This window comes from Talpa occidentalis, unplaced genomic scaffold (assembly GCF_014898055.3).
Source record: "Talpa occidentalis isolate TD23 unplaced genomic scaffold, MPIMG_talOcc4v2.1 talOcc4.10, whole genome shotgun sequence".
Taxonomy (NCBI): Eukaryota; Metazoa; Chordata; class Mammalia; order Eulipotyphla; family Talpidae; genus Talpa; species Talpa occidentalis.
Window position 1 is genome coordinate 41,361,784 of NW_023600993.1, and position 12,442 is coordinate 41,374,225.

The 12,442-nt window shown below is 38.3% G+C and overlaps 1 protein-coding gene across 3 annotated transcripts in view; it reads left to right on the forward strand.

The window, feature by feature from the left end:
* ABHD6 (abhydrolase domain containing 6, acylglycerol lipase) overlaps positions 1-12,442 on the forward strand; it is a 50,184-nt gene that overhangs the window by 32,181 nt on the left and 5,561 nt on the right. For all 3 annotated transcript variants that reach the window (XM_037491655.2, XM_037491643.2, XM_037491648.2), the window contains exons 4-9: positions 2,491-2,647; positions 4,018-4,131; positions 6,962-7,094; positions 9,916-10,073; positions 11,444-11,498; positions 11,714-11,814. In XM_037491655.2, coding sequence (XP_037347552.1) covers positions 2,491-2,647; positions 4,018-4,131; positions 6,962-7,094; positions 9,916-10,073; positions 11,444-11,498; positions 11,714-11,814 — 718 coding nt within the window. The remainder of the gene's footprint in view (positions 1-2,490; positions 2,648-4,017; positions 4,132-6,961; positions 7,095-9,915; positions 10,074-11,443; positions 11,499-11,713; positions 11,815-12,442) is intronic.

Sequence of the window (12,442 nt, forward strand, 5' to 3'; positions counted from 1 at the left end):
AGAAATTGAATTTTGTGTTTTTTCCACTTGGACTTTGGGTCTTTCATATTTTTTTTCAGCTGACCCAGTGGCTTAAGGAGTATTATTTTCACTCTTTCATTGAGAGGATTGTTTGAAAATATTAGTTTTCATTTTTCTGAAGACTAGGTAGGATTTTCTATTGGATGCACCAATAAATGAAAAACATGGACTAGGACTAGTACCAAGAGGTCCATCTGGTAATGAAGAAGTCCTCAGGTCCTGAGCCCGGCACTCAGGCTTCTGTCCACATCTCCCTTCACCCTGGCTGCTGTTGGTGGTCCTGCCTCTGCGGAGCCCATGTCAGGACATCTTTCTCTGTCGTCTTCACCTAATATATGTTGAGTATCCAAGTGTCTGTTCAGACCTTCTTTTTTCACAAGATCCTCCCAGCTCTCCCCTTAATCTCACACTGTACTTTGTAGAGAATTTGAAGATTATCCAAAGATAGCAGAAAGAAAATATAAATTACACATAACCTCTCAAATCATTTTCTCAAATACCTCTAGTTTTCACCATTAAAAAAAATTTTTATACAGAATTGGATCAATAATAAAAAAATTTAAGTATGAAAATTGGGTCTGTTTTTTTCACTTGATCATGTCATAAACATTTGCCTATGTTATTGAATATTCTTTGAAAACTTGATTCTTCAAAAAGTTCAATTTGGTGTTTTATGTACCGTTGCAAACAGGCAAAAAATACACATAGATTAATAGTGATTATTCCTACATGATGGAGATATGAATAATTTTAATGATCTTTTCATACATGCATATTCTATTATATATTCTCTATATATTCTTTTTAAAATATCATTCTTAACAACAGCATGATATTACATTATCTAGCTACATTGTAAATTATGTAATAAATTTTCTTTTTGTGGACTTCAAGGTTAGTACTGATTTTCTTTCCTATTTTATATAACACCGTCTTGTACATCTGTAAACTAATTTCTTTTTCAAAATTTCTATATATTTTCTTGAAATAGGTTATTCCCAGAGGTATAATTACTGGGTCAAAGGACATCAGATTTTTAAAGACTCCTGAGGTTCAATGCTGGATTCCTTTTTAGAAAACTTGAACATTATATGTGTGTATATATATTTAATTGCTAAAATTTTCTAATTTTGAAGTCCATAAAAAGGTATATCTTGTTTGATATTCATGTTTTAATCATTATTGACGTTGAATGTGTTTCCTGTATTTGTTAATCATTAGTAATTCTACTCTGAGTAATCTTTTTGTTTATTTTGCCCAGTATCAAGTTGGGATTTAGCATGACTCATATTAAGGATTTCTACCTGTGACTGTCATTTATTGCAAATTTCCCTCATTTTTCCTTATATTTTGACAAATTATATATTTTGAGGGACAATTTTTTTATGTAATGCTAATAACTACATTTATCAATTACCATGTGCTGGGCATTGAACAAAACTATACTTTAGTTGGCTCATTTTATCTTTCATATCCTTAGTAGATTGCAACATTTTCCCATATAGATGAGGAAATTAAGGTTCAATATCATAGTCAATTAAATGAATGAGCTGGGATATGAATGTATGAGCAAACTCGTGTTGTGGTGCCATGGTTTCGAATTTTGAAATACGCTTGCTTTGTCATCAGAGCTTTTAAGCTAGCCAATTTTATTATAGTTCTAATGTTTTGAATAGCAACTCATTCTGTTAAAAAGTACTAAAGCAATGTTTTGTAAATCTCCCTCCCACCACTGTTCCTTCTCCACCTACTTCTCGCTGTATTCCCCACCCCTGCTCCAGATACTCATCATAATAGTGTCTTGTATAAGCTCCTATGATTTCATATGCAGATACAAGCAAATATGTATCATCCTCATCCCTGTCTCTTCTTCTTTTACAAAATGGGTTTAAAATGGTCATTTAGGCTATTTGCTTTTGATACAAAGTATACAACAATGTGATTCTCTGAGTTATCTTTCATCTTGGAGAGATTTTCATGCAGAGAATTCACTTAGTTTAGATAGTAATTTCACATTGAAATCAATTTCAGGGCCCAAACTCCAGCACCACCAAGTCTTATGTAACCAGCAGAAGCTGAGCTTTCAATTAATTGTCGTACATTATGAGGGATAAAGCCAGAGCACCAATGCAGGGAGATCTCAAGAACAATTTCTCCCTCTCAGAGGCTCTAGAAAGCTGTATTAGCAAAAGGCCATTATGTGTTATACTTTTCGAGGAAATGCCACTTTCTTCTTTCTATTTAGAGTCACTGGGGGTATTCATACCAGAATGTCCACTTAAGGTGCTTTCTGAAATGGTTTTGCTAAGTGTTTCTTGAGGGCCAAGGTCTAGGAGACTTGGAAATATGCACAGAGGAGGAGGAGGAGTGGCAGAAGTAAGATTATAGAGAGGATCTTTCTCCGCTCCCTCCTGAGGTCACTTCTTTGGAGCGTGTTGATTTTGTTTTGCCTTTATTTCCCCTCCTCAGGTACTGGCGGAGGACGCTGGGCATGCAGGTCCGCTATGTTAACCATGAAGACTATCAGTTCTGTTATTCATTCCGGGGCAGGCCTGGGTATAAACCTTCCATTCTTATGCTCCATGGATTCTCTGCACACAAGGATATGTGGCTCAGCGTGGTCAAGGTACAGTTCCAGATTCTTCTCTTTCAAGATGATGTCACTCAGTAAAGGGTTTCCCCTTGGATATGGTACCATTAGAATGGTAGAAAACAAAGAGAAACCAGAGTTATAGTTCAAGTCATCTGGAAACTAATGCAACATATAATTCAATTTTGTAAATTATAAATTTTGTCAGATAAAATCTGACTTGGATGTTATTTTTTAAATCTTCAAAATCATTTCATTTTATGAATATCTCTTAGGGAAGGTTTCTGACACTTACTTTCATCTTAAGAACCATCAATATCGTAACTATTAAGGTCAAGTGTTTAAAAAATTGTTTGTTCCTTTGTACTCTAAGTTTCTCTTCTTTCTTTTCTCCTTCCCTATTCCCCCTTCCTCCCTTTCTCTGTCCCTCTACGTCTGCTTTTTTTTTTTGGCTTAATCATTTAAAGAAAAAGTCAATCTAGCAGCTTTCTGGGCTAGTTTTCCAAATCAGTCACTTTCTGTCCTGCGGGTTTGATGACTTGTTTTACTTGTTAAGAGTGTTGAGCTGGCAAAGGTTGGAGCTGGGAGAGGTCTTGGAGGGAAGCATCCTAGGATCCCATTCTCAAATAGAACCATAGCCCCCCAAGTACCGTATTGTGTATACTAGAAGGAAAAGGTTCACACAGCCACTAGTTATTTCTGTGTCCTTCCTCCCAAATTCTGCTCCCAGGACAGTCGTCCTCATGTCTTGGTGAGCCTCTCACTTCTTGTCCCCACCTTAGTATAAGTGTCTTTCATATAACTGGATATTTATTAGTTGATAACCGATGTTTCTCATTTTCCTGGTTAAAAGTGACACATATTTAAATGAAAGAAGGTGCTTTTGGAAAATAATCACCCCAAGAATTAAACCTTAGTGTTTAAAAGAAAAGTTGAAACCAGAATGAGATTTTTAGAGATGGTGGTTGGGTTCCCTTAGTAGGTTGGTTCTGAAGCTGTCTAGGACTCTGGGAGACCAGAACCATCCCATCTCATTCCAAATCAGTGGCTACATGGCTGGAATAAGTGTGGAAGGGATGAGGGAAAGGAGAAGGTAGTAGTACTTGCCAACAGGTATCAAGAAAGAAGAAGAGACTCAAGCTGCTACTCTGATATTGTCCTGTTTGATCCGTCTTTTTCCAAGTCCCCTCCCTCTTGTGTCTTTGGGGCCTGTACTCTCTGTGAAGTTACTGACAGTGCTTATTCACATCAGATGTTACTAGGGTTGAATTCTGGGTGACCCAGGCCTATACATCCTCAAGGATGACCATCTGGGTTGCTTGGTAAGTGGGTACAATCTCCCCAGAAAAGTAGGCAGACGTATTCTACATACCACATACTGACTCTGTTGGCCTGTGTGTCCTCAGTTCCTTCCAAAGAACCTGCATTTGGTCTGCGTGGACATGCCAGGACATGAGGGCACCACCCGTTCTTCCATGGATGACCTGTCCATACAGGGGCAAGTCAAGAGGATCCACCAGGTAAGCAGAAAGCTCCATCAGAAATTGTCCATAAAGGGTCTTGCCACCACAGCATGCCCAAACCTGGACAGCACCTAACGGACTCATACTGACTCATAACCAGTCACCCATGCATTCTGCCTGCAACTGTAAACAAAATGACATCCCAGTGGTTTCCTTGGTTGACTGTGGAAAGCCAGGGTTTATTGCAGACTGTTCCTCTCTATGCCTAATATTTTTTTTCTGCTATCTGGGCTTTTTCTCAGCTCTTTCAAAAAGGAATTAAGAATTCTCAAATTTCAAAAAGGAATTAAGACCATTTCCCTAGAGTCTCTTTTTCTGCTTACCAACTATATTGATGATAGTAGTAGCCCATCTGCCTAGTTTGGAGGATAGTGAGGGCCCTCTTTGCATTTTGTGTATTTTAGCATCTATATTCGGCCCCCTCCATCTATACTTTCAAGGCCAGGGGGCTCAAACACAATTCTAGAATTTAGTAATCCATACGTTTCAAATTGATGTTTAGGACCTGATGTTTAGGTATAGTCCCTTTATAAGGATGTTGATGTCTCTCACATACCCCCCCCAATTAAACTATTCTAATGAGGTCAAGAACCTTGGCTCTTTGCTCTATCCTCAGCAGCTGACCAGATATATAATGGATATCCAATAATTATTTTTTATACTGATGGATATATGTGGGTGGATAGATGAATACTTGGGTGGTTGAACCGACAGATGGATAGGTGGATAGTTATATGAATGGACAGTTAGACATGTCGGAAGTGCCTTGAATTTGGGTAAGTGTCAGCACACTGTCGCCCAGGGGCTTTATTTGTCCTGCCTTCTATTTTTGTAACCTAGGTTTTATTGAAGCACAATTTTATCCATTCATTTATATATTGTCTTTGGCTTCTCTTGGCAGCAGACTTGAGTCATTGTGACAAGATCATATGGCCCAAAAAGCAGAATATATTTCCTCTGTAGGAAATATTTACACCATTGAAAAGCTTGCTGATTCATGAATTAGCAGAATATTTGTTAGTTTTATACATATAAGTCACTCCTCAGTCACTAGTGCCAGGTAAAAAGCCTGCCAAGATAATGAATGCAGAATTTTAGATCCCTTTTCATCAATAGCTCTTTTCAGTTGTCCTCATAGGAAGTACTAGGGATTTTTGCTCTGTAGTCACTGTTGTCACTATCTACAGCTATAAAACCAGGCTCCTTCTCTATTCCCCCACCCCTCAAGTTTTATTGATTTGCCAATTGTGTACATAACTATGTCATTTTGGGAATACTACTTCATTCCTCCATGCGTGCACATGCTTCATGCACCTCCACCAAAGCTCTAGTGCTAATAGCCTATCACCTGCCCTCCCTCGCTCCTCCTCCCTCTTCACCCCCTCTGGTATAGGATATATTGTAGTATAATTTTAGTATTAAATTATTCTAGTGTAATGTTTTACAAAGTCTAAGAATTTGTTGTGTTTTGCCAGTTTTGGGTTTTTTTGTTGTTATTCATATTCCATAAATGAGCAAAACTATCTGGTAACTGGTTTTTGTTTTCTGACTTATTTCACTCAGCATAGTCACCTCAGGATCCCTCCATTTTGTCCCAAATGGCATTATTTCATTTTTTTTTAATAGCTCAGTAGTATTCCATTGAGTCTGCAATTTCTTTGTCCCATCATCTGTCATTGGGCATCTGGGTTGCTTTCATGACTTGGCTGTTGTGAATAATATTGGCTGTTGTGAATAATACTGCTTTGGAACACAGAAATACATAAATCTTTTTAGGATAAATACCTAGCAGTAGTATTGCTACATCATATGTGTGTATATATATATATATATATATATATTTTTTTTTTTTTTTTTTTTTTTTTTTTTGAGGACTCTCTATTTCGTTTTTCACAGAGGCTGCTTCAAATTGCATTCCTACCAACAGTAGATGAGTGTTCCTTTTTCTCTACATTTGTTGTTTTCTCTACATTTTCTCATCATTTGTTGTTTCCAGTCTTTTTGATATAGGCCACTCTTATAGGTGTGAGGTGATTTTTCATTGTAGTTTTGATTTGCATTTCCCTAATAATAAGTGATGTTGAGTGTTTTTCGCACGCCTATAAGCCATCTGAATGACTTCTTTGAAAATGTATCTATTTAGGTTTTTGTCCATTTTTTGATTAGGTTGGTTTTTCTATAGTTGTTGAGTTTTATAAATTCTTTATATATTTTCAAAAATCAGGTGTGTGATGGGAAACTATCTGCTCCTGGTCCATAGGTTGCGTTTTTGTTTTTGTGATATCTTTCTCACACCAGATGCTTTTTAGTTTGATATAGCACCATTTGTTTTTGTTTCCCTTGGCATTGGAATTGTGTCCCCAAATGCAACTCTGTGGCTGATGTCCAGCAGTGTATCACCTGTGTTTTCTTTTAAGTATTTTGTTTGAGGTCTTATGTCAAAGTTTTTAATCAGTTTTGAATGAAACTTTGAGTATGGAGTGAGTTAAGTTGTTGCAAGTGGCTGTCTAAGTTTCTCAGTACCATTTGTTGAAGAGGTTTTCCTTTATCCATTGTATGATCATGGCTTCTTTGTCAAAGATTAGCTTTTGTATGGGTTTATTTCTGGGCTCTCTATTCTATTTCATTGGTCTGTACTTCTGTTTTTGTTCCAATACCATGCTGTCTTGATTGCTAGCACTTTATAATATAGTTTGGAGTCAGGCAGTGTGATAACTTCATTTGCTTTTTTTCTTCCAGGATTTCTTTGTTTATTTTGGGTATTTTATGGCTCCATATAAATTTTATATTTGTTTTATCCAAACCTCCTTCTCATTTCTCTGTCTAGTTTGTAGAATGCCTCAAGCTAAACAAAAAGCCTTTCCATCTGGTTGGCACCTCCATGGGTGGCCATGTGGCTGGGGTGTATGCTGCTTCTTACCCATCGGATGTCTGCAGCCTGACTCTTGTGTGTCCAGCTGGTAAGTTACAAGGCTAAAATATCCCCATGAGTGACTTGAACATAGTGGGGCATGAATCTAAAAGAGCCAATGTCTGCTATGACTTCTTCGAATCATCTTTTTGATCTGTCCTTCCAAGATATGAAATACTTTAGTGATTGTTTACCAAACAGTAGCTGTATAACCACAATCATAATCATCCTGACTTTTAAAATATAGAGCTAACCTTGTTCCACAAAAATTTTGAGATGGTTAATTTAAAAATGTTTAGTACTTTGTAACATATAAATATGTTTAAATATAATGATAATATTGTCATTTGACATTTATTTGGTTCTTTTAGCTAAGTTCTTTATATAAATTTAGTTCTCTCCATAATCATGTGAAGTATAGTTTTGATTATTATGCTTTCTGTTGAAAACTCAGAGATCTTTATTCCTTACAAGATTTTTTTTAAAATGAAGTTTAGTTTCTCTGTTCATATATGTATCCACATGCACATCCATGTAAGCAATTACATGTCCCTGGAAGTTATGACCTGAAGTTAATTTATTTACATTCATTTTTTCCTTGGATTTATAATGTGGTAGAGAAAAAGTTCTTAATTTTTTTTCTCATTTCCTTGTTTCCTCTCTCTCTTTCTTTGGTTCTTTATAGAGGTATGATTTTAATATAGGATATTGCCCAAATTTTAACTCATCTTAGTGGTTTCTTACATGTGTAATTACTATGTAGATCAAGTTATCATGCTCATTTTATAGGTAGAAACATTGAGGCACAAAAAAAATTCTGTTAGTCCAAGAGCCTAGGTAGGAATGGATCGGAGACTTTCTGACTCTACAACCAAGGTGTGGCCGCTTTGGAAGTTCTTCAGTATTAACTATGTACCTCATATGACTCATGTCTTCTGCATCCTTTCTATGATTCAAATAGAACCAAGATATGAATTTAATACATACACTTTCTCCTGAAATGTAACTAATATGATTTAAAGTGTATCACTCTGAAAATTATTTACATGAATTTAGTTTATATGAATTCAGGTTTGTTAAGGACATTAAAATTGAAAGCAAACCTCCAAAGAGTTGTCTCTTTCTCTTTTCCTAAGTGCTATGTCTGAAATCATTTGCTCTTTTAATAATAAAGTTTTAAAATTGAAGGAATGTGCCTATGAAAGGTTATTAGATTTTAAATCACTCATAGAAGGTCAAAACTAACTGGATTTTAAATTTTTGTTGAATTGTCAGAGAAGAGTTTTACACCTAGTTTTAAATTAAAAATTTTAAATTAAAAAAAAATTTTAAATTAAATTAGTATGTGAAAATGAAAACATAGAAACAAGTTCAGGATTATTACCTATCTAGATTTTTTACTTCAAAATAATTTTAAATATACAGAAATGTTGCAAAGATAATATAGAGAGTCCCATGTGCCTTCACACAATTTCCCCCATTGTTAACAATTCACATGACCACAGCAAATTTGTCACAACTAAGAAATCAACCCTGGTGTATTCCTAGTAACTAAATTCCCGACTTTATGTGGATTTCATTAGCTTTTCCATGAATGCTTTTATTTCTGTTACTGGATCCAATTCAGGATACCACATGACATTTAACCTAGAATTACTTTTAAAACTAGGGGAAATAGGTCATGCAATCTGCATGGCATTTTGAAAGCTACACACAATTCCCATGTGAGATTTAAAGGAGTTGCTGAATATGGGACATTGATAAAGTCTGGATTTCTGCAGCATGGTATTGACACCCCTGCCTTTCTTTCTGAAATCTACCTCTTCAACTCAGATGAATACCTAGAAACTTGTTAGTGTTAGAAGTGAAAATTAGGGCTTCCCTGGTGGCGCAGGCTGTTGAGCGCAGTGCTGTGAAGCTGTCCGCAGCCCCTGCAGCGCGGGTTTGATCCCAACCAGGGAGATACCCACATGGTGCGGCATACCTCTCCTATCTTGCACGCTACTCCCCTCAGTAGTGTGTTTCGGTCAGTCTGCCTGTTCTGCTCCCCACTTTGTCTTGGTGAATCCTCTCACTCTCCTGCACATCTGTCCTGTACCCTAGTTCTTGCATGCATGAATAAATAAATCTTTAAAAAAAAAAAGATGTGAAAATTAGTTTTGCCCTTCTGCATACATTAGTTTGCGTAACTCTTGTGTTATGCTCCAGGGTGACAGGAAATAATGGTCAGTCTCCAAGCTGTTCAGTCACAGGATCCTCTGATGCTCTCCTGAAAGAGGAACTGTGTGGAGGCAGCTATTGCCGCAACCTGAGTAGGGGATTCCCCCACTCAGTAGGGGATTCCCTCTTCCTGTGTTTTGTGTATTGTCCCCTAAATAAGTGATTACCAAGTGAGTCTAGGCCAAGAGGAGTAGTAACTCCAGGCTTGATTTCTTCCCATCATGTATGTCATCAGATTTCCTCTCAGTGATACAGGTGTGAGAGGGTCTCTTGCAAGTTGTTTTCCAAACTAAAGCTTTTTAAATGTTATCACACATCTGAATCCCCTGGCAACTTGTTGAAGTGCAAATTCTGATTCAAGAGACTTAGGGAGGGGCTGAGATTATTTATTTCTATAGGCTCCCAATGTTGCTAATCCTTGAACCACAGTTTGAGTAGTGTCTAAAATAGTTTTAAGGATTTTTTTCCCCACAATTCTCAGAATATGGTTTTTACTTTAGGCAAAGATGGGAGTATATTTAAAAAAGGAATCTAGTGAAAAATGCCTGAAATATATTAGCTCTGGGCTGATACTAGAGTTTCCTTAGAGAGAATGAGGTTTGGTGAGAAGGTGAATATATTGTCAAGCTGTTCTGGTTTGAATCCCACAGGCCTGATGTACTCAAAAGATAATCAGTTTATACAACGACTCAAAGAACTGCAGGCTTCAGCTGCTGTAGAGAAGATTCCCTTGATTCCCTCCACCCCAGAAGAGATGAGTGAAATGCTCCAACTCTGCTCCTATGTCCGCTTCAAGGTGCCCCAGCAGGTAATGTGATCACAGCAGCAGTATGCCTGCCCTCTGCCAAAGGCTCAGCTGACAAGTACAGCTTTCCCTCCTTCCTGTACTAATTATCTAATGGTGAATTCAGCAAGGATCTGTACAGTGCCTGTGACAAATCAGGCACTGTGCTGGCCACAGTGATTAATAAAAAGAGAAAGCCCCTTGGCTGACACAGACCAGTAGGGGTGGTGGACAAAGTAACAAGTAAACAAAGAATTATAAATTATAATAAATTTTATAGAGGAAATGAAGATAGTACAATGATTGAAAACAGGGACGCAGGGGAGGTTTGGTAAACTTCCTTAAGGGAACAGGACATGGAGAGGGAGAAGAGCAGGGCAAGCCCAAGGCGCTAGAGAGGAGGCCAGGGTGACTAGTGCGCAGAGGTGAGGGAGAGAGTGGATTGAGATGAGGTTGAAAAGGAATGATGGATGGATGCAAAATGGACAGATGCATGGGTGCAGAGTAGATAACAGAATAAAGCAAATCTCTGATGCGGAGCACTGGGTATCGGGCAACTTCCCACTGGTTTCCTCTCTGGGCTTCTACTAATCAGATTCTAGTCATGCTCCAGAGAGTTGGTTTAGTTCAAAGCAGTTATGGCTGATCTTCCCAATTCAGTCAGTACACAGGAGTCCTGAGAGACTCTTACCGGGTAGATGAGAGAACGCACAGCAGCTAATGTGAACCATGTATGCTACTTTGAGAATCCTGAGGCAGGAGGAAAATCCTGAGGAGAATCCTGAGGCAGGAGAGCTGTGTTCCTTCTGGCCAAGGCACCTCTCTGCATCAGTATCCCAGGTCCACTTCCAGCCTGTCTACATTTGCTGCAGCTTTGCCAGCCCTCACCAGGGAAGGCAAAGACAGTGTCAAATAATAAACAGGGAACTATGGAACCCTTCCCAGAGGTCTCCCAGTGGTTGATGTCTTCATTAAGAGGCCCATTATCTCCAGCAGTTTAATTTTTTTAATAGATTTTGTTCTGTATTTAGATATGATGAGTAATTACTTGATGTTATTTTCATTCTGATTGTGTCTTTGGCTAAACAAAGGCTCTCTTAAGATAAAGTGGCTCTCAGGCCACCATCTTGGGTGTTTTTTTTTTTTTTTTTTTACATGCTATAGGGACCTTTGACTTTATGTACTCAAGTTCTTTCCTAATTACAAAGATCAAAGCCTTTCATGACCTTTACTCCCTATTATATTGCATACCACATATGGAAATTCAGAGCACCAGGCCCTAAAAACCTTGACAGTGCCATAACTTCTAGACTTTATCTCTGTCGTCGTACCAGTGCCATGCGAGGCCTGAAGAAACAAATCTCTTGCTTCCTGACTCTGTTATTTACACTTAGATCCTGCAAGGTCTTGTTGATGTCCGCATCCCGCACAACGACTTCTACCGCAAGTGTGAGTAGTCCTGCTTTCATTTAAGTTTTGAGCTTATGAAAAGTGAAGTTTATTTGTGACTGGATTTTGTTTCCTAAATTCCTGAGGCTTTGTTTTCTGGAGTCCCTCAAAAGAGAAAGTGGAGGCCTGGACTCGATGATGGTCCCCAGACTGTAATTATGTGGCACCCACAGGCACAGCCCAGCATTTACTCATTTTGTTTTCCTTTCCTGAAGTGTTTTTGGAAATCGTCAGTGAGAAGTCAAGATATGCCCTCCATGAGAACATGAACAAGATCAAGGTCCCGACACAGATCATCTGGGGGAAACAAGACCAGGTATGCCGTGTGACCCTGGGGTCGCCTGTGCCAGTCACACTAGCCTCTGAGGAAAACAAGGCATCCAACTCCCTGCTTGGTTTCCCACATCAGGAAGAGTCAGATGCTAGTGTTTATGGGGAGCATCATTCTATGAGTTCAGAGCAACAACTCTGGTCTCAGCAACCTCTGAAAGGCAATTTTTTGCACCTAAACACTACCTGAGTGAGCATCACTGTGCATGTGGTTTGTGAAATGTGAGAGGGGCTGAAGGGTGAAATCTTAGATATGAAATCCCTGGGTCAAAGGGTGGGTGCATTTTTAAATTTTAATAGATCTTATCAGATAGCTGTGTGTGGTTTGCTAGGGCTACTGTAACAGTACCACACTCGGTGACTTTAACAACAGAAATTGATCATCTCATGGTTCTAGAGGCTGGAAGTCAAGATCTAGGTGCCAGCACATTGGTTTCTTTCGGGAGCTATGACAGCACCTACTTCATGCCTCTCCTCTTGCTTCTGGTAGTTGCTGGCAATCTAGTGTTTCTTGGTTTGTAGATACATCACCTTGATCTCTGCCTTCCTCTTCACATGCCTTTCTCCCTATGCCTGTGTGTCTCTGTGTTTTAGTTTTATAACCATGTCTTCCC